The 23,449-nt window shown below is 41.8% G+C and overlaps 1 protein-coding gene across 1 annotated transcript in view; it reads left to right on the top strand.

Moving 5' to 3' along the window:
* Positions 1-4,077: 4,077 nt before the first annotated feature.
* Positions 4,078-23,449, top strand: part of LAMA4 (laminin subunit alpha 4) — a 145,870-nt gene continuing 126,498 nt past the window's right edge. Inside the window, exon 1 of the mRNA XM_048844760.2 lies at positions 4,078-4,631. Coding sequence (XP_048700717.2) covers positions 4,431-4,631 — 201 coding nt within the window. The 5' untranslated portion in view covers positions 4,078-4,430. The remainder of the gene's footprint in view (positions 4,632-23,449) is intronic.

Here is a 23,449-nt window from a genome sequence, read left to right as displayed (position 1 = left end):
CCATGGGCAGGTGGCATGACATGGGCTATTCTACTGACGATCTGGTGCATTACAGCAATTCGTATGTTACTACTGAACAGCCTTTCAAATGTAGTGACTTTCAATCACCACTGACATGGATCAGGTGTTTCAAATGAGTGACCCAGTAGTAAATGGCTCTGTATCTCATTTCCAATTCCCCCAGAACAATGCTTTTAACACAAAAGACACCATCAACCACATTATTCTTGCTGTTTTCCTACCCCATTACACACTTGAAGCAGAGACCTTGAAAAATCTCACCCAATAAGCAACTTTCTCTTTTTATTTTCAGTAATAAAAAAGCATGACATGTTCACCAGGCTCATGAGGCCAGGGTATGTTTAATTGAACTCAAAGAGTTTTACAGACAGAATAAATTAGAGCAACACAATATAACAAGAAAGAAAAGAAACATTACAAGATTAGTTGAAGGCAGCCCAGGATAAGCCAGGTGGGTCTAATGCCAGTAATTAATGATACAAAGAATGAGAGATGTCAAGGCTGAAGCACGGCAATATGGGAAATGCATGTGCATATGCTTGCTTGGCTCCTCGCTGCTTTATGAGCACAAATACCCCAACTAGTCCTCTCCCCTTTAGAGTACTCTTTATAGCATCCAGCTGGATCATTCTAAGCCACTAGTCCCAGCATCTGCGTCACTGAACCCGAACCCAAACCCAATGGTGAGGAGGAGAATGCAAATGGGTGAAAAGGAGAGAGATGATGATGGAGAAAAATGAGAAGGAATGACACTGTTTCCTAACTGCTTCTTGGGATCTATTCTATAGCCCATCTTAAGTTTAGCTGAGGAGATCATAAGTCTTGTACTGCCCCCATAAAACACACATCATTCTTAAAAAAATCTTATTTCATCACAACACAGCTTTAATTCAAAACCATGGGTTGATGGCAGGGTTTTATGTATAATTTCTGTTACTTCGATTTCAGCATCTACATTTTGGGGGGGGCAGGGATGCTGTTAAATGGGAACTATTGCCAATCAATACACTTAATAGAATTTTTTTAGTAAATTACTTCTAATTGCAATTTCATTAATGGCGTATGTACAGTTAATTCAATAGAGAAAGTACACAACACAGTTAAGTTATAGTAACATTATATCTGTAGATAGACTTGCTTTTGAGCCTCATCAATTTGGAAATGGAGTCTTCTGATTTTTTGGAAATGTCCCAGATGTTTTACGTTATTATTATATTGCAGTAGTTGCTTAGAGGCCTCACTCAAGGCCCCACTTTGCTAGGCATTATGCATGCATATAATAAATGATAGTCCCTGCCAAAGGGCTTATAATAGAAGCATCTTCCATGTTTTCTCTAGTATAGGTAAATGAAGACGGGGGGGTTAATTGTCAATAAATGAGATGACGAGGTCATTTAAATGAAAAGACCGAGCAGTACTAAGCATGCTAATTGGGGTTCTGCAGGAGCTATTCTTCGTTCAGTGCACCCATGCCAAGACCATCACATTCTCCATGTAATTAAGACTACAATCCTGCAAACACTTAGCATTTAACTCTATGGGACCACTTGTGCTGAAAGTTACTCACATGTATGTTTGCAGGATCAAGGCCCAAATTAGCCAGGCATGCAAGTACAACACAACATACCATCACACTCCTTCTCTCTTGCTCTCTTTTCTGCGATGCCCATCACCATAGTATCTTAACACTTCCCAGGAAAATTAAGGACTGTTAGCCACCCTGTCTCACAAGCAAAATACAAGGGACTAAACACAAGGGACTAAACTGTGTGCTGCACCTCTGAGGAGACACAGCACGGAAGATGCTGTCCAGGTGGGAGGAAGACAAAGCTGCTAAGCTAGACCCAAGCAAACAATATGTGTTTCACTGCAGCCAGATGCAAAGCTGTACATTCAGGAAGAGAGAATGTAAGCCGGACTTAAACATGTGGGGACTGTATCCTGGGAAGCAGCAACTCTGAAAAAGATTTGGGGATGGGATGGTGGATAGTCAACTGAACATAAGCTCCCAGTGTGACACTGTGGCCAAAAGGCCTAATGCAAACCGTGGATGTATAAACAGGGGAATCTTGAGTATAGATTAGGAGGTTATTTTACCTCTGTATTTGGCACTGGTATGACCACCACTGGAATGTTGTGCCCAGTTCCGGTGCCCACAATTCAAGAAGGATGTTGATAAATTGGAGAGAGTTCAGAGAAAGCCACAAGAACAATTAAAGGCTTAGAAAACATGCCTTATAGTGATAGACTCAAGGAGCATAATCTCTTTATCTTATCAAAGAGAAGGTTAAGAGGTGACTTGATCAGTTTATATGTTCCTACATGGGAAAGAGAAATGTAATCGAGGGCTTTGCAATCTAGCAGACAAGACTATAGCAATCCAATGGCTGGAAGCTGAAGCTAGACAAATTCAGATTAGAATTAAGGCACAAATTTGTAACAGTCGGGGTAATTAACCATTAGATCAATTTACCAAGGAGGTGGATTCTCCATATCTGACAACTTTTAAATCAAGATTGGATGATTTCCTAAAAGTTCAAATAGGAATGTATTTAAGGAAGTTCTATGGACTGTGTTATTATCTTATAATTGATGAGTCTATGAAAGGTAGCTTAAAGCCACCTTTGCGCTGCCTGGATTCTGCCTGCTCTTGGGGGGGAGCTATCTTTCCCCCTGGCTGCTGCACAGCCAAGAACAGCTGTAGTGCTTTGTGCTGCAACCACTGTCGCTTCCTATATGCCTGCAAAAGTTCCCAAATCCCAAAAGCACTTGAAATCACCCACATCTTTATTGAAAGCTCCCTCAGTTGATAATATTTAAAGTAATTTACAAGGGGAGGCAAGAATCTGCTTTCAGGTTGAAGCCTGATAAGTCAATTTCAGTCTGAGGTGAATTAGGGCATCTGTGTTATAAACCACTGAAGAACAAGGTGTATAGTGGTGTGACATACCGGGGTACAATTCAGACCAATGGAGGACTGTGGCACCCGCGTCCTGCAACCTTGGGTGCCTTACAATGCCTTGCTGAAGTTGTTCCCATCTGGGCCACTCACAAACAGACTTCCAGCATGCAAGCCGGACACTGAGCATCTGTGTGTAACTGCAGCCTGCCAACTACACCCTGGTTCTCACCAGTCTTGGTTATACTGCAGACTGACCCCAACATACCCGCAGTCATGGATCTTCCCCCAGCAATGTATATCCTGTACTGTCCAGCCCTCTCCTGAACAATACAAATATATTAAGTCCGATATTCCTTTAAGGGATCCCGTATGTCACAAATGTATTCAGCACTGAGCCTTACGTGAGGGGGTGCACAGTGATATAATTATATCTGGACCTTGTCCAAAAATCTTGGAAAGGTTACTTAGTCTGATGTAGTCCTCATGAGATTATAGTCAGAAAATAAGAGGTCCGCTATGGATGTGCTTTCATACACTGAAAGCCTTGTTTCTGGGGACTCACAAAGCATCTCTTGAAAAGGAAAACAAGATGCTCTTTGTAAATAAAAGTTCATGCATTTGAGTAATGAAGTCATTTTCCAAAACTGCAGTGAATGATAGTCTTTTGCACAAGCAGACATGAAAATGGGAGGTGAGGCTCAGGAAAAAGGGGGATTTTCAATTAAGCATATTAGCTGGACAGTTTCAATAAGACCAATATCTTCCATTCTCTCACACAAGCATGAAATCTTGATCAACAGAAAAGTCACTAGCCCTATTAACACTTGGCACATTCTGAATCTTGATCCCCCTGCCAACGCCCATACTCCCCCTCCCAAGTAGGGACCTCTAAAGTTTTTAATAAATCTGGCACCTTTCTGTCTTTGGCTGAATAAAGAAGAAGTGCTAAAAATATAATCATGAGAGTTGATTCTTATTCTGGAGCAGTCAGATTATGTCCTAACTGCGGGGGTGGGAGGGGAGAGTAAAGGTCTGACCTCAGTTTCTGAATGGCAAAGTTTGAGTGGGAGGATCCCAAATCTAAAGGTAAAAAGGAATGATGTGAACATATGAAGGAAGCCAGAGCCCTGAATACAGACTCAGTCTGTATCCTGACAGAGTGGAGATAAGGTGGCTGGGGAGCTGTGGTGCTTTCCTGGAATACAATCTGTGTTTGACACTCTCTGTTTAAGCACTGCCCATCTGCATGTTATTCAGCTGAAGCCTCTAGGGAAAAAGAGGAGCCACAGGCACAGACTGCGAGCGAGGGAGGAAGCAAAAGAGCTTTTCTTTTTTAAATAAGGATCTGGTCAGGCTGCCTTGAAGTGCCACATCTGGAAACTGAAAGCTGAGAGAAAGTTAAAATATCTGAGGCACTACTAAACGAAAGGGGGTGGGGGCTGATTGCAGAAGTGGGTAAACAATTACTAAGAAGCTAGAAGACCACTGCTGGATGTAAGGGGAGGAAATGGCTTTGATCTCAGCCTGGCCCCTTGTTTTTCCTATATTATTCTTCTTGGGATGTTTCTTCTCCAGCACTGCCTCAAGCGAGGGCAGCGTTTTTCATTTTGACATTGAAGGTAGCTCAGCGGTCAGCAATCAAGAATCCGCTGTTATCAGAGGGCAGCAGCAGTCAGTTGCTACTGGAAGTTGGGTGCCTTTTGCTGAGGTACAGTAACTCCATTCTCTCTCTAGAGTCTGAGCTTTCTCCTTTCATGTTCTTGTGGTGAAATTCCCATCTGGATAAAGTTAGTTTAATCATTTGAACCTTCAAGTGATATTGTAGTTTTGTGGGGGGATTTTGGACGTTGCATTTCAGGATAAAAGAGAAATTTCAGACTTCAGAATAGACACATGCCCTGCCTGCTTTGAATAAACAGCTGTACTATATAAAGTGGTACTAGCTTAGCATGTCTCTGACTTTCCTGCCAGCATAACTAAATAGGCCTGTCCAGAGTTATTTTACAAGGGTTAATTGTCACAATAGTCACTGGATCCTTAAATTCACTTGGATTTCAAGAAAGAGTTTGCCAAAAAAAAATTTACTATATTACAGAAGTTTTTCTTTTGTCTCTTACATAAAATCCAGCTCTGGAAATTGAGGTTCCTTTTGTGGTTAAAGTTAATAAATCAAAGGGTATGTAGGAAACTGCCTGCAAAGAAAACACCTGCATAGATTTTAAACATTACAGAAAGTATGATAGTAGGACTAATGACAGAAGAAATCAGGAAGTTCCTAAAGTTATTTTGTTGTGGTAAGTTTTCTTGCAATCTTTTCTTCTTGAAGTTACTTTAGACTTCTGGTTTCAGTAAGGCTGCATCTGAGCTGAACTATTTAAAAAAAACTGAGAAGAAAATAAATGACTTCAAGGCACTCTAGAGACAGATCAATGTCGCATGTGTGGGAGATACAAAGTAGGAGGCAAATTAAGTCACCTAAGGTCATGGGAAGGGAAAGAGTAATTGCTCTAGCATAACATCAGAAAATGAGAGAGAAAATGAAAAAGGAGAGATAAGCACAGCTGTGTTGATATCACAGTTATGACACTGATATCTTATGTCATGAAACTAAATGTTTTTACCATGCTTTGATTACTAATGGTAATAACCATGAAAGTAAATGTACAGCATCCTGGAAAAAAAATCTTCTGGGACAATAGGGCTTCGATATAAGGCCAAATTTGATTATGCAAACTTCACCCACATTACTGTGCTTCCAAACAGCTGAGGAATCTCAGGAAAGGCCTGCCCACTCCACTACTTCTCTGGGGCGAAATGTGACCTACGTGAGAAAGTGTTGAACCTAAAGTTTGCCCAGCTTAATATGTAGGCAGGGGGGAGCTTGCCTGGGTTTGGATACATTCCATAATGTAGGAAGCACATCTCTTCTCCACAGGCTTGGAATTAGCCACTGGGAAGCAGTATCTCCACCTGTTGCTTACAAAATGGAAAGTCCCTGAATGAATGCTTGATTTAAGAGACAAATGGGTTTTGTAACTGAGTTTCACAGGATAACGGGCATAAGCTTTTAACAGATGAAACTCCTAGCCTTTCTGGGTATAATCACACTGAATGACTCCACAAAACCAGACTGCGTGTGCTTCGTTTAACCTATTGGACTTTACACCAGGAAAGTCCTGAGTGATAGTTTGCACACGGCTTAGGAAAGACACTCTCTGTCACCCCCATTCACGGATGAAGATACATGAAAGGTGTAATTTGTTCTATTTTATTTTATCTTTTAAATAGTTAATATTTGCACTAAGGCCTGATTCACTGAAGCCAATGGAAGTCTTTCCACTCACTTCTGTGGACACTAGATCTGTCCCTAAGCACTGAATCTTACCCCCCGCTCCAATGGTGCAGAGGGCCCTACTTGCAGAACCACTGAGGCTCCATTGTGAGGAATGGGAGCTGGATTTCAGCCCCTACATAATGGAGGTACATGCCCTGTGTGCTTCAGAGCCCAGCTGCATGGCAACTCCCTGTCTGGCCATGTACAGACATTCTTTTGGGGCAGGGCAGGTAGATCTGCTGCTGCATGGATCCACTGCCCAGTGACCCCTGGGTTAGAATTGGTTGCTAGGGCTGGGAAGACTACTCCAGTCCTGAGAATGGAGTAGAGGTCAGAGAGCAGCTCTCTTTCTCTCTGCAGCCTGAGTGAAGAAGACTCCTCCCTCAAGCCCTCACAGATTTCCCCAGCACCAGCCCAACTATTCAGGCTGGGCCTTGGGAACAGGATTTCTCCCTAAGTGTGCATTTTAAAACTAGCCGTTTTGTGAGCTTGAGCTCTTTATCCACAATCAGTGTGAACCACAGTAGAGAATCCCTTACACAGCCCTGCTTGAGTCTACTCCTTAGTCTAAACATTGGCTCAGGCCTATAACTCCCCCAAGCAGACAGAGGCTGCTAGTCATGCTGAACAGTGCCGAATTATACAGCGGGTGGGTTTATGAGGTAGAGTTATAGAACCACAGAATCGTTGTACGTAATGCATCCTGGTAGACTATGGTGCCAGTGAAGGCCTGTACTTAACCGCAACGCAAACAAACCACAATATAGCCAGAATGTAGGTCTAAACCACAAAGAATTCATGACATTTATTCATGTGGCATTAATACTATACAGAGTTTGCCCTGCAAACCATTCTTATTTAGATAATGCACTGGCAAATATGAAGGATTAGAAATACAGTGGGTGGGAACTTCTAAAAATACATACTTTTTTGGCTGGGTTTACATTGGTGTGTTGTTCTTAGATTTTGCTGAGGCTGTGATACTATGAACCTATTGAATAATTGAAGGGAAGCAGAAGAAAGCCTGTGGTACAAGGGAACACACTGGTCAATATTTCTTAGCCTTTTACTTTTCTCCTTTTCCTGATTTGATAACCTAAAAACTAATGGTGAATGGAAGAACTGGTTTTAGAAAAATTCAGAACTAGCTGGAATTTTAGCCTACCTGTGTATCTGATTTGAACCCCAACCCTTTTAGGCTTGATACAAGAATATTAAATACCTGAATGTCATGTGAGAGTACTGAATCCCAGTAACTGGACAGACCCTTGAGGACAGGTACCCATACATCTTTATACTCTGCTGTCCTTTTACAAAAAACTCCCCAATAATGCACCGTTCCTAGCTCCATGCAACACATACAACTTCCCTGGAAGAGGAGTGAAACTTTGTTCAGGTCATTCAGGGAGCTCCGGTTAATCCAGGTAGCACGGGTAATGCTAGCAGCGAAGATACAGTGCTGCAAGCTGCAGTGTGGGCTAACCACTTTAGTACAAGCTTCATGGGAAGCATGGGTAAGTACGTGGGTTTTCATGCCGCAGCTCATGCAGTTGCCTCTTCACTGCTATTGTTACCCACACTAGCTACATTAAACTTAGTATGGGTATGCTTATCCATGCTTCAATCACACCTTGATTTGCAGTGTAGCTGTACCCTAGGAGTCTAGTGTGCTGGTCAGTGTTGTTCATACCGTAATGGACTTTCCCTCCTACACATGGCTTTCCATCCATTTCCTACATTCTTTCTTTCTCTGCAGTTCAGATGCTTCTGTAGTGTTGCTCCCCACTGGCACAGGTAGCTCTGCCATTAATCCTTCCGTAGTACAGGATCCAGGGTGTCTTCTTGAAGAATGCAATACCTTCTTGGAAGGGTTTGATTTGAGCAAGTACTGGGTCATGAACTACCAATCAATGGTTCCTTTGAAAGTAATAAGAGAAGTGGGCTAGATTTGCAAGTACTAAGGATGGGAGATTTCCTTCCAAAGTTGGGGCTAGAGAAGAATTTAGCAAAAGGCATCCAGGTGAGAGAGAGGAGCAAAATCAGTAGGGAGAATTTGTATTAGGAAAGTAAACATGAGTATAAATAGGGTCGCTGGGATTCTGTTTCTGAGACTGAGCCTAGACATTGCTGTTCATAGGCATGTTAGGAAGATAGGTATGAAAAACACACTTAAAAGCATCAGAACTTTTAGTGGCTTATTCAAACCTTTCAATAATTTTAGATTCCCTAGCGCAAGAATGAGGTGAGGGGAAAAGCATCACAATACAGGAAGGGGGGGATGTATGGACAGAGAGCAGTTTGCACAGGGCCAAATTAATCTTTTGTGTTACTATGCTGAAGTTAATGGATTTAGGCCAGGAATTATTTTTGCCAAATGTAAAAAATTTAAAATATTTTATTGGAAAGGTTCTGCTTAGAGACAGCCAATTTTTGAATACATCAGTGTTTGAGAACAATTGGGTTATGGTTTGGACAGTTACAAAAGTCAGACACCTTTTGCAAAAGTGAGACCTTGGTCTACATTCAAATTTCACACACTGATTTTGGGGTGTCCAGGTCTGGGAGCATAGTGTGGATCCATCTCTATTCTAGTAACAACCCAGACAAGATAAAAAAAAAATCAGGATTCAGCTCTGTGAAGAGGTAGTTAGTTACCAACATGTAATAAAACCATTTAAAAATAAGTAGAATATGTGTTAGAATTTGATCTGCAGACTGACAAGCAGATTTCTTTTGAGCTCTGTGGTTGTATTTTTCAGTGGTTTTCATTTATAGAGCCCCATAAATGCGAACAGCGCTTTGCAAAACACTGGAATTGTTTGTAATCTAAGACAGACAAACATTAAACATTGGACAATGGTTCAGGTGTCTGAATGGACACATGGCCCTGATTCAGCGTTGCCCTGAACTTGGTGTAGTTATTTAACCCAGTGCAATGTGAGGTTAAATGCTTCTGGTCCAGAATGATAACATTTTACATCTACCAGGCACTGGTGTTAATGATTATATAAGGTGTAGAGCAATGGTGAATGGGGCCCAACACTGCTGAGGAACTCAGTGTAGGAAGGATTAGTGGAAGAAGGGAGCTGTAAGGAAGGATTCGAAGGAGTGGTGTTGGACTACTGAGCAAGAAAAGACAAAGTGTATGCCAAACATGGGGAATGGCAGGAATGAAGGGAGGAAGCAACAGTGGGAGATGAAGGGAGCCGTATAGAGACAGACCTGAGAAAAGAAAGAGGCATCATAGGAGGCACTGACAACAGAGATGTAGGGAGTAATGAAATTATGTGCATCTTAGTAGTACAGACAAAGGTGACTGAACTTGCTGCAGTAGGAGAGGAAGCCAGCTCAGGGTTTTGGGGGAGGAGGGGTGATATCATAGGAGTGATAGGGAAAGGAGATTACTTTCAGCAACAGCATTTTTGATAGACTAGAGAGCAGAAAGGTGCCATGGGAGAGAGAGATCCCGTGAGGAAAAGCTTACAGCAGTTGAGGCAAAAGGAGCCAATGACTGCCATCAAAATAGGAAGAGTAGTACTTCTTATAAAGTTCTGGCTGGCAATGAAAGCCCACACCTTAAAATAATAATGAAATGATGTATTTGACAGCAGTTCATTCCCATATTTGACTTATCCCAATATCCTTTGGCCTAAATTCCCAAAAGCTTCTAGTGATATTTTGGATGCTTCATTTTTGGGCACCCAAGTAAAGAGGCCTGATTTTTTATAAAGTGATGACCAAAAATAGCTGGACCAAAAATAGGTAAACCCTTCTGAAAATCAGGCCCCTTTGTCAGGCATCTGAATTTAGGTATTCAGAAATTGGGGTACTCAAAAATCACTTGAAAACGTAGGCCTCAAAGTAACCATAATCAAAAGTGCCATTCCCAGCAATAAAAATTGGCATGGAAAGACTTAGGGACCTTTTTGGTGGAAACATAGTTTGATCCCTGCTTTTGGTATGCGTCCATTTCAAACAAACCAAAAGGGTTTTTAACCTGACAAAGATCTTTACATTTTTTTGACTAGTGGGAGCTCACTGTGTAAAAAGCAAATCTTGTAATGAGTTTCATTTCAGACCCTCAAGGGTTATGTTAGGTTAACTACCATAATGGGTAATTTGGATTTTTTGCTGCTGTTTGTTCCTGGTGTGACAGGGTTATGTTCTGAGAAAAGTCCATTAATGATGAGGATGTTTAACTGCAGATGTTTGCACTTCCAACTTAAGTTTCTCATCAAAGTTTTAATGAAAATCAGCTGCAGGAGTTAAGCAGCCAGCCCGAAATCCCTTAAATCATGAAAAATCCCTTAAATCATGAAGCAAATGGAATTAGAGGACTGAGTGGATAGTGGGAAAAGTTGTGTGTTTCAAGTTTAGTCAAGAAGATGAGAGTCTGTGCTTAAAATGTAACCAGCAAAATAAAATGAGCTAAACTTTACTGTAGCTAACAGAGACTTGGAATAACAGAGACTTGGTGGGATAACTCACATGACTGGAGTACTGTCATGGATGGATATAAGCTGTTCAGGAAGGACAAGCAGGGCAGAAAAGGTGGGAGAGTTGCACTGTATGTAAAAGAGCAGTATGACTGCTCAGAGCTCAAGTATGATACTGCAGAAAAACCTGAGAGTCTCTGGATTAAATTTAGAAGTGTGAGCAACAAGGGTGATGTCGTGGTGGGAGTCTACTATAGACCACCGGACCAGGGGTATGAGGTGGACGAGGCTTTTTTCTGGCAACTAACAGAAGTTACTAGATTGCAGGCTCTGGTTCTCATGGGAGACTTCAATCACCCTGATATCTGCTGGGAGAGCAATACAGTGGTGCACAGACAATCCAGGAAGTTTTTGGAAAATGTAGGGGACAATTTCCTGGTGCAAGTGCTGGAGGAACCAACTAGGAGCAGAGCTCTTCTTGACCTGCTGCTCACAAACTGGGAAGAATTAGTAGCGGAAGCAAAAGTGGATGGGAACGTGGGAGGCAGTGACCATGAGATGGTCAAGTTCAGGATCCTGACACAAGGAAGAAAGGAAAGCAGCAGAATACGGACCCTGGACTTCAGAAAAGCAGACTTTGACTCCCTCAGGGAACTGATGGGAAAGATCCCCTGGGAGAATAACATGAGGGAGAAAGGAGTCCAGGAGAGCTGGCTGTATTTTAAAGAATCCTTATTGAGGTCACAGGGACAAACCATCCCAATGTGTAGAAAGAATAGTAAATATGGCAGGTTACCAGCTTGGCTTAACAGTGAAATCCTTGCTGATCTTAAATACAAAAAAGAAGTTTACAAGAAGTGGAAGATTGGACAAATGACCAGGGATGAGTATAAAAATATTGCTCGGGCTTGCAGGAGTGAAATCAGGAAGGCCAAATCACACCTGGAGTTGCAGCTAGCAAGAGATGTTAAGAGTAACAAGAGGGTTTCTTCAGGTATGTTAGCAACAAGAAGAAAGTCAAGGAAAATGTGGGCCCCTTACTGAATGAGGGAGGCAACCTAGTGACAGAGGATGTGGAAAAAGCTAATGTACTCAATGCTTTTTTTGCCTTTGTCTTCACGAACAAGGTCAGCTCCCAAACTACTGCACTGGGCAGCACAGCATGGGGAGGAGGTGACCAGCCCTCTGTGGAGAAAGAAGTGATTCGGGACTATTTAGAAAAGCTGGACGTGCACAAGTCCACGGGGCCGGATGCATTGCATCCGAGAGTGCTAAAGGAGTTGGTGGATGTGATTGCAGAGCCATTAGCCATTATCTTTGAAAACTCATGGCAATCGGGGGAAGTCCTGGATGACTGGAAAAAGGCTAATGTAGTGCCCATCTTTAAAAAAGGGAAGAAGGAGGATCCTGGGAACTACAGGCCAGTCAGCCTCACCTCAGTCCCAGGAAAAATCATGGAGCAGCTCCTCAAGGAATCAATTCTGAAGCACTTAGACGAGAGGAAAGTGATCAGGAACAGTCAGCATGGATTCACCAAGGGAAAGTCATGCCTGACTAATCTAATTGCTTTCTATGACGAGATAACTGGTTCTGTGGATGAAGGGAAAGCAGTGGACGTGTTGTTCCTTGACTTTAGCAAAGCTTTTGATACGGTCTCCCACAGTATTCTTGCCAGCAAGTTAAAGAAGTATGGGCGGGATGAATGGACTATAAGGTGGATAGAAAGCTGGCTAGGTTGTCGGGCTCAACGGGTAGTGATCAATGGCTCCATGTCTAGTTGGCAGCCGGTATCAAGTGGAGTGCCCCAAGGGTCGGTCCTGGGGCCGGTTTTGTTCAATATCTTCATAAATGATCTGGAGGATGGTGTGGATTGCACCCTCAGCAAGTTTGCAGATGACACTAAACTGGGAGGAGAGGTAGATACGCTGGAGGGTAGGGATAGGATACAGAGGGACCTAGACAAATTGGAGGTTTGGGCCAAAAGAAATCTGATGAGGTTCAACAAGGACAAGTGCAGAGTCCTGCACTTAGGACGGAAGAATCCAATGCACCGCTACAGACTAGGGACCGAATGGCTAGGCAGCAGTTCTGGTCTAGGGGTGACAGTGGACGAGAAGCTGGATATGAGTCAACAGTGTGCCCTTGTTGCCAAGAAGGCCAATGGCATTTTGGGATGTATAAGTAGGGGCATTGCCAGCAGATCGAGGGACGTGATCGTTCCCCTCTATTCGACACTGGTGAGGCCTCATCTGGAGTACTGTGTCCAGTTTTGGGCCCCACACTACAAGAAGCATGGGGAAAAATTGGAAAGAGTCCAGCTGAGGGCAACAAAAATGATTAGGGGACTGGAACACATGACTTATGAGGAAAGGCTGAGGGAACTGGGGATGTTTAGTCTACGGAAGAGAAGAATGAGGGGGGATTTGATAGCTGCTTTCAACTACCTGAAAGGGGGTTCTAACGAGGATGGATCTAGACTGTTCTCAGTGGTAGCTGATGACAGAACAAGGAGTAATGGTCTCAAGTTGCAGTGGGGGAGATTTAGGTTGGATATTAGGAAAAACTTTTTCACTAGGAGGGTGGTGAAACACTGGAATGCATTACCTAGGGAGGTGGTGGAATCTCCTTCCTTAGAAGTTTTTAAGATCAGGCTTGACAAAGCCCTGGCTGGGATGATTTAATTGGGGATCGGTCCTACTTTGAGCAGGGGGTTGGACTAGATGACCTCCTGAGGTCCCTTCCAACCCTGATATTCTATGATTTCTATGATTTCTAACCAAATGTTGGGAAAGTACCAGTGAAATGCTCAAACTTATTCAGGGGCACACAAACAATAAAAGGAGTTTTATGTCCACTCTTATTCATGGGCAAGGGAAGGACTAGAAGGAATTAAAGGGTCAGTTTTATTAATGGGCATGGGAAGCAATACAAAGATGAGCATGTCAGGGAGAGTGATATAACCTGATTTTAAATGGTGCCAAGCAACCACAGCTGCCATGATTCTAATTGGAATTTTTGTTGTTCAACAGCTGTAAAAATATGACCAATACCTTTAAACTGAGTGATTTGTGATAAATATGCCTAAATATTGATGGGAGAGATGGGCTCAAATTTTATTCTGGATCCAAATTTTAAACCCCTTAAAGTTTAGGAACATTCCAATCTGGGTTTTACTAAAGATTGATTGCAAAATTTGGATCAGGATCCCAGTTCATTTACAAACACTACCCAAATTCAGGAGTGTTTGGATCTGGCATTCTGATTCTAATGCAAACTGTAACCTTGTCAATCCACCAGCTTTACACTACTCTCTTCTTGATGCCTCATTCTTTGTCAACAAAAGACCACCAGAAATTATCCTCGCATTCCAAATGTATATATTGAGCAATTTGAATTGTTTTATGATAAAAGAATGCACTAAATTTGATCTGTTTGTTGTTCATATTTGTTTGAAATATCCAAATAATTCTTTAGATGTTTCTTTTCTGAAAACAAACACAGAAGGGGTCCATTTTTCTGAAAACAAACAAAAAATAGTGCCAGAAGCCCAGCTCTCATCCCAAATCTGACCTTTACAACAACAAACAATGGAGGAAAACACGTTTAGGTATGGAAGCAGATTTCAATTCCCAGTTTACAATGTGTTATGCACAACAGTAAACATTATTTTGTGAGGGCTTGCTCCAAAGCTTCTGGAAGTCAGTGGAAAGACTCTGATTGGCCCCTAAATGATGAAGAACACTTTCATGGTGTTCTTTTAACATAACAAAATGTTAGTTCCAAATTTGTTTCTATAACTAATCAAAAAACTAAATCTGCTGTAACAAACTCTGTCAAAACCAACAATTTTAAGTAAGATTTGTAAATTGTGAGATATGCTTAACCCCTACACTTGTACTAATTAGCCAAGGATGACCTCTCTGCTGGTATTCCCCATAGATATCAGATGGGAAGGGTGTCAATTAGATCCAGCAAGTGAGTGTGTGGCGGAGCAGCAGCTCCTAGACAAAAAGGAAGGGTGACACATTAGGTGGAATGTCAGATGGAGAGGACCCAGTGGACTGGGAGGCAGGAAGCTAAAAAGAGGACTAGCTGTGAGGTTGGAGGGGAGAGAGTATGAATGGAAAGATGGATAGCTAGATGTTGCATCGTTAACCCAGTATTTCTAAATACCAAGAAGCCAAAAGATATGAGGTCGTTTTTGTTTTAAATGGGATTAACCTTTTCTTTACGCATTAACAATGATCATTTTTAGCTAAAGTGTCTGGATTGTTTTTGCCATTTTGGCTGAGTCAGCCTATTACAAACCTTGGCTCCATGTAATAATACCCTTATTATCCCCCTACTATGATTCCTGTCACTTTTAGTAGAGGTTCAAGGGGATGGGAGGGGGGAGGAGCAGGAAACTTCCTCTTGCCTGATTTTGCTGTAAGCCAGTCATGACTTGTTAGGGCTGGTCAGACCACAGGTTAAGTCCTGACTAGAGCAGAGGCAAAGCTTTCTCAGTCGATGACGCATTTTTGGGGAACTCCTCCCAGGGCCAATACAATACCATCTACTTGCCCTCTCAGAGAGAACCATCCATTCATGGATCTCCCCCATTCCATGCAGAAGAAGAATTCTGTCACCTCCTCAGCACCATGTATACTCTCCTCCAGATCCAGTGTAAACCTCACTGTAGAGCCTGGAGTTGCTCAGGACACATCTTCCCCTTCTGTATCCCATAGATTCCCTGGAAAAGATAATACAGCCTGAGAATTATAGAGTCTCCGAGAGTCCTTGGGGATGCAGATCCATCGGAACCATGCTGCCAGGGAGGTGGGAGGAAGGGAAGGCAAAATCACAGGGGCTTCATGTAATGGATCTGGCCTCTGCGGATCCCATAGATTCTACCAGGTTTGGGGTGGGCTACTTGGTCTTTTACACCATCCTCTAGTGCAGTGGTTCCCAAACCTGGGGATTCACGAAATGTTACAGGGGGTTCTCGGGAAAAAATTCCCTAATGGCGGACAGAACTGTCCATAGGGATCCCGGGCAGCACGGGGCCAGCAGCCCAGAGCCTTGGGGACTTCCAAGAGCTAAGCAGATCAAAGCAAGCATATCTATCACACTGAGGATATTTAAACTTCAAGACTCCTTATACGAAATGGAAAGGGAGGTGGATATTTTTTGTTGTTTTTAAATTAAATAGGGTGTTAGTGTTGTTTTTAAATTATTATGAAGAACAAGTTTAAGCTTTGTTGTAACGTGCATTGTTTGCCTGAACTGCTCAAGACCTGAATCCTTGTGTAGGAGGAACTCTTTGAGTTGGCTTCTTAAATACCTTCATGCTGTTTCACACCTGATACTCCTTGATGAAACATAGGAGCCAGAGGCACCAGGATTGGGGAGTGACGAGGGTCACATGCTGCCCCCAAGTCGGTGCCCCCACGGTGGGTCCCTCCCCTTTTTTTCTGATGGCCCCCGCGGCCCACCCACTTTTCCAGTGGTGCCCCCCCAGGCCCCAGGGTGCACGGGAGCTTTGTCCCCGCACCACTTTTTTCTACTGGAGCCTCTGATAGGAGCCTTGTCTTATAACATGCTTAATTAAAAGTCATACAAGCTACAAAAGTGAGATCTTGGAAAAGTGTTACCATTTTCATAATGTAATAAAATACTGTAATGATAAATAATAATAAATAGTGTGTACTAAGCATGTCATAAAAACAAATTTTATATTTCCAAGATCACTGCTTTTATAATTTATGCTGAGGTAAGGGAGAAAATCTCTGGAAATATTCATTTTTAGGAGTGGGTTCACGAGACTTGACATTTTAGTGAAAGGGGTTCGTGGGTTGTTAAAGTTTGAGAACCACTGCTCTAGTGGAATAATAAGGGGAGGGATCTCTGTGGGGACACCATAGGTCCCCTAAATTCCCTTTGCTAATCACTTTCATGGCATGAATCATAGAATATCAGGATTAGAAGGGACCACAGGAGGTCATCTAGTCTAACCCCATGCTCAAAGCAGGACTAATCCCCAGTTTTTGCCCTATATCCCTAAATGGCCCCCCTTAAGGATTGAACTCACAACCCTGGGTTTAGCAGGCTAATGCTCAAACCACTGAGCTATCCCTCCACTGTTGAATGCTACAAATCCACAGTGGTTTATTCCTGACTTCTATGGTCACCTTCCTTTATTTTGTTTACTTTTCAGGGGAAGGAAAACAGATTAGTTGAGGGGCTGTTTGTTTACTTTTGAACCTGATATTCCCTTTCACCCTTTCTTTGAGCCAGCGAGGAACTGATTACATCTCTAGTGTGGTAGCCTTCATACTAGAATTTTTGACTGTGTTTTGCATTGTGTTTTAATGTTTTGCATTGTGGCTTCCATTTGGTGCTTACAGGCCTTGCAATAACTATCTTATCTATTGGTTAAATAATTAAGCAACTCTAAACAAAATTTCAGTCACCCATAGTGGCCTTACTTGGATTTTACCTTCTTGTTATCCAATGTTCTCATGGTAAATACAATAATATCTGCAGTAAATGCCTCTTAGGCATACTAATATTTGAAAATATATATTGCTTATATATATATATTGCTTCAGTGGTCCTGGACATCTGGAAGTGTGTGGGTTGTAAGCATGTAGTTGATAACTATAGTTTTACGTCTAGCTTGTCCTATGGACTAACATGAAAAAAAATGACTCAATTATTCATTTCTTTTTTTTTTAACAGAATGACGCAAAATTATTTATGTCTTTCTTGTAGTTTATTCAAGGGAAACAAAATGAACATTTGTTAAGAGAGGTTTGGACCATCTGCGTTGCCAAACTTAGCAGTATTTCTGTTTGCCACAGTGCATATATATTACAACAAGTTTTATACTTACTAGCTGTAGAAAAAATAAATTAGTGCTGAGGCTTGGTATTAAATTATCTTTAGCTAGCTTGCAGCCAGCTAAAACATTTTAGCTCTTCGCCTTTGTGGGAAAGAATGCCTTTTAAGTTAAGGCTTTGTGTTTCCCACTTTATATGGTAAAAATGACTGTGCACTTTTATGAAGAATGCCTAGCCAAGAACTGTTTACATTGGAACCAACCCCATCTCTAAATCAGCCTCTGTTACTGAATGGTATTTTGTTTTCCATATGGATTGAGGAAGGGTAACAGTGTGGAAACGAGCAACGGATGAGGTTTTCAAAGTTAAATACAATTATTTGACCAGAACGACAGATAATTTTGTTGCTTTAAATCAGACCATTTTACTGTTTATTATCATTTCCCTTTACAGCACACAACTATTCTGGTACCACTACGACAGAGATATGCACAGGCAGACCTTTCTCAAGGGTTTACGGAGTCCCATAGGTCTGTTTTGTAATTCCACGCTTACTAACTTGAAAATATCAAATAAACAAATAGATTATATATAGATATATGTAGATAGAGATATGATTTTTCTCACAAGACAATATTTTCAATAAATTAGAATGTAAAATGTTTGGGAAAATTGAGATGTTAAAGCATAGCTGAAAGGAAATAGCAGCTGAGCCCCCTAATTTAAACGTTGGTAAGAAAGCAGGATTCATGCTTCGTGGTATAATCAAATAAGTTATGAAACGCATTTGAAAACAAGGTTGTCAGTTACACTGGCAGCCATCTTAAGAAGTGGCATCATTTGCCACATTAGCATAACAGTAGTCAATTGCCAAAAGCCCCAGTATGGCTGTGCAATTCCCACAGTAGCTAGAAGCTGAACCTACTAATCAGTAGCTGATACAGAAGGTGATAAGCAGAGGAGGCACCAGCTAGATCCTAGCTACTGAGAAAGGGAAGGGTGCCGCTGGACTTCTTATCATGGTCCTGTCCCTAGATATTGTGCAGGGCTTCCATCTTTCTATCTACCCAAGGTTCTTGTGTGGCCCCCGTTGTTTTAGTATCTGAGCATTTTACAAACTTTATTTATCCTCACAATGTCACATGAGGTAGGGAAGTGCTATTATCCCCATTTTACGAATAAGGAGCTGAAGCCCAGAGGCCCAGATCCACAAAGGGACTTAGGTACTTTAGTCCTGTTTTTAGGCCCCATTGCAATCCACAAAACTCCCATGCAGCTGCCAGCTAACCCTATAAGCACCTAAACTCGCTTAGCGCCTACATCGTTGCAGCAAAAGTTCCCCCTGTGCCTATGTTTCTGCCTCTGGACATGTGCACTGCTGCCTCTCTCTAGGTGTCCAAGCAACTATCTCCAGCCTAAATCCCAGAGTGATTCATGAATGTAAGTGCCGCCTAAGTTGCATGTGGGTCCTGAGCCAGTAGGCATTCTCAGAGGCCACCTAACTCCACAAAACCGCCGGGGAGTGTGCAGCACAAGGAATTCCTCCCTTTAGCCCAGTGGTCAGGGTACAGACCTGAGATGCAGGAGACTCCCAGTTCAAGTCCTGCTGAGGAGAAAAGATTTGAACAGGGATCTGCCCCTTCTCAAGTGAGTGCCCCCTCCCACTGTTTGGTGTGGAGTTAGACAGCCTCTGAGCACACCTACTGGCTCAAGCCCTGCATGTGAACTAAGTAGCCAAACACTTATCTTCCCCAGTTCGTGAATCATGGGTCTAGAACCCAGGTCTGCAGAGCCTGGGACAGCTGACATTGCCCCCAGGAGGCCAGATAGAGCATTGGCAGTCACTCCTCAGAGTTGAGAGAAAGGAGTAGGAAGAAGCCTAGGGAAAACAGCAGCAAGGGTGAGACTGCATGGACCTTAGCTGCTGATTGTTGGGTCCCTAGGCTGGCACCCAGTGTAGAGGGTGGGCCTGGGTTCCCTACCAGCAACTGGGGAAGTGTTGCAGATGGGGCAGTGGACTTTGAAGACTGCCTGAGGCAGTTTGTTTAGACAGACTTGGATACGGTGAAAGAAAATTGTGCAGTGACAGTGCTTTCTCTTTAGCAAGATGAATATTTAGCTGGCAAAAAACGTGAGTTTACCTCTGCAAATTAAGCAACACACAATATGTGTATAATTTGCTATTTATGTAATTTGTGTAATTTCTTTAGTTTACAATCTAATTAAATGTCATTCGGATTGAGATACCTGTCACGATAAATGGATAAGAAAAGATTACAGTCTTGTGGACAAAAAACACTACAAACTTTTTCTTCGCTCCTAATCTGCAGCATAAATGGAGCAGAGAGAAAGATCAAAGTCCAGGGAGACTGTTCAGTAATTTAATGAGATACAATACAATAGGGCGGGTTTTTTTTAAATAAAATGTACCATCAATAATGGTTTGGACACTAAAATCTGGGAAATGTGTCGTTCCCGGAAATGTTCACATTTTTAAAAATAAACTAATTCACACATAATAAATTTACATATAATTTCAGTTCACCAACATTTACCAAAATGAAGGCTAAAACAAAGTAGCTTTTATCACACTGACTACTCTCTAACAGCTGTACTGCCTTATTACCAAGACTACTTAATTGTCTAGCTATGATGTCAATACAGAATTAATTTCTTCAGTAATCATAGTTACAATGTGACCTTTCTAGTTCAAAGAATGGGATACTGTAGAACAGAGGTAATGAAGGCTTATAGAAATTATAAATAGAGCCTACAGGAAATGGGGAAGCAAGCTTGATTGTTTTTAATTCACCAGGTTTGTAAGGCTTGGAAACTCAAATTAATTTAGCTGAAGCCAATGAAGAAGAAATAAAAACTCTGAGAGCAAGTGTCTACTCTTGGTCACAGTGGTGTAACTATGAAGTAATTCTGCCGTGTAGATTCTGGCCCTTTGCATTGCTTTTTGTAGTTATTTTGATGTTATACTGTAGTCAACACACTGGGATGTTTGTGGCTTTCTAGGGGAATGTCTACACTGAAAAAAAAATGCATCAGCAAGTCTCAGAGACCAGGTCAACTAACTGGGGCTTGCACTATGGGGCTACAAATAGCAGTGTAAATGTTCCTGCTTGGGCTGGAGCCCGGGCTTTGAGAGTAGTGAAGGGAGGTAGATCTCAGAGACCAGGCTCCATCACGCATAGAAACATCTTTTTGCACAAGCCCAATGAGCCCAAATTAGTTAACTTGGGCTCAGAGACTCATTGCCATGGGTGGCTTTTTTGCAGTTTAGATATTCCCTCAGGATCTAATACTGCAGTACCCAGAGAGGGAAAACTCCCACAGAAGTTTCATTTTATTGGGACTGCAGAATCAGGTCCAGAGAGAGCCTGAAAATACTACTATTTCCTAACTTGGATCCCATTAATTTCTTCTTTAACTGAAATTATACTTAAATTAAATGCAGTTTGAAAATCAATAAAAGAGCCATCAAAATGAACGAAGGAGATCTTAAAAACTGGTTAGAGTTGCACTGTCTCATTGAAGCATCCATCACAAATCCTTCATCCTAGAGACCAGGGCTGGGATGAGACGTGCTGAAGAAGGTAGGCAGGTAAGCAGAAAGGGTGTCAGTACAACACTGGTTCTGAGAGGCATAGGCAGGGGAGAGATTACTGTTCTTCATTTAAAATTCCCAGTCCTCATTTGTTTTATCAAGGGAAAAAATAAATTCTTTAAAATGTTCTATTGAACTAAAATAAAATACAAAATGGCTGATACTTCAACTGTAGTTCACGGCTAAGTGCTCTCTTCATTGATTTCTGTGTAGAATGAGTTTGTCCATATCCTAATTTCCCTCACTTCCTAGACCACGACTGCCTATGCAATAAAGAAAGCAGAATTTGGTCCAAAACATTCAAAAAAGAAAACCCCCAATCCCATTCGCACGTTTACAAGTGAAATACTTAACACTAAAATGTTAAGTGTGTGCTTAATTCTTTCTCTCTCTGTTTACCTTCGAGCTAAACCTGAGCTAGATTCACAGGCCTGTCAAGCTTGGATAACAAAAAGGTTGGAGGTCATTCTTAAAAGACCCTCAATTTCTATAGTCCAATTTATTCCTTAGACAGTATGGAGAGAAGGGAACTTTAAAATAAAATGGAGCCAGGCCAAGCAATGCTGTGTAAGTGAGCAAAAGAATCTTAAAGTTGATCTGCTATTCTAACTGAAAGCCAGTGAGGTGCTTTCAGCATTGGATTAAGATGATTGGAGGTCCTGGATCTGATGAACAGTTTAGCTGCCAAGTTTTGTACTAGCTGTAGACATTGGAAAGAACTAGTCAGAACTGCGATTACTACTGAATTAAAGTAGTCACAAATGGAAAGTTATGATATCGTGAATTAGAGTCTTGGTATTGGATCAGGCCATTGGTTAGATCCTTCAGTTACATCGGTTACATAGAAAAAGGGGAACTAATCTTGTGAGCACTCTTTGTGGAGGACTCCCACTGGAGCCAATGGAAGTTCTGCTAGAAGAGCACTTGCAGGCTTGAGTCCATAGAATATACCAGGCTGGATCAAAGATGAGTAGTTTTTCATTCAGAGGAATAGAAAACTCCATATAATATATGTGCCAATTCCATATACTGCATAACAGCGGGAAAATTCTTCACTGACTCCTAAATATGCCTAAGGTCACCCAGAAGACAAGCAGCAGAGTCAAGAATAGAACCCAGATCTCCTGAGTCAGTCTAGTGCTCTAGCCACTAGGCCACACTACTTCAACAAAGTGTGTGTTTAGTTTATACAAAACACAAAGGATGACTTGGGGCTGAAGATACAACCAATGGGCCAGTTTCCATAATCCTTAATATTTGCTTAAGGACAAAAGAATTTGACCTATTTTTAGTTATTAAATATTTAATACTTAGAGTATGGTAGATACTTGAGACATAAAAAATATTGCCTTAATCCCCCCCAAAACTTACAAAGTAAGGCATCAAACATGCAAACATTAATGCATCTTATGAATCTGATTAATTCCACTAAACTCAATGGGACTACCTGCGTACATAAAATTATTCATCTCACCCCCATTCATACGTACAGAACAGGTCCTATATGAGGACCTGACCCAACATGGTAAAGCAAACAGAAGGGAGTAGGTAGGGAGAGTAGGGTACAAGTTTACAGATGCAAATTAATGAGTTTAATCAACTGTTCAGTGAGTATCTTGAAACTGCTTGTTATGTTAATTTTAAAATTAATATGATTTGTTTTTGTGCAGGGAATTAATGGGATAGAGATGAAGGGAATGTCATGAAGTGGATGAGTTAGTAGAACCAAAGGGAAAAGGAGAGATGGGAAGGGGGGGAAAAGAAAGAGCAAAGTAGGATGGGTGGAGAGGAATCCAGTGAGCAAGGAGAGTGATGCAGCAGCAGCAGGACTATGGAAGTTGGAGAGGGGCAGTAGATCAACAACCAATTAGCATAATGTCCAACACTAGTAAAGCAGGACAGCCATTAATAGAAACAACCCAGGAGAAATACAGAGGCCTCCCCTGAAGTGGGCCAATCAGCAACCATTTCATCTTGACAGCATTCAGTTTAAGAAAGTTAAATGATATTCAAGCCCAGTCATCGACGAGAGAGACATGTAATACAGACAGGACCAGAAGGTAACCTATAAATATAAACTAGCATGAGTGCCACAAATAGAACCCTGAGGAAATGCAGATTCACTTAATGGCTCACCATACGTAAATAGGCCTGTCATAACAAACTGCCGAGAACAACACTTATCCCACAACATTACCATTATTCCCTCACTTAGTCACTAAGCTTTTGGGGAAATCTAGGACTGAACTGGTCCCTCGTCTATTATTGAATTTCTCTCTTTCTTTAGCAAACTTAAAGTCATTTTAACTTTTTGAAAATGAA

This window comes from Caretta caretta, chromosome 3 (assembly GCF_965140235.1).
Source record: "Caretta caretta isolate rCarCar2 chromosome 3, rCarCar1.hap1, whole genome shotgun sequence".
NCBI classification, from domain to species: Eukaryota; Metazoa; Chordata; order Testudines; family Cheloniidae; genus Caretta; species Caretta caretta.
The sequence above is the reverse complement of the archived record's forward strand: the minus strand, read 5'-3'. Positions and strand labels throughout refer to the sequence as shown.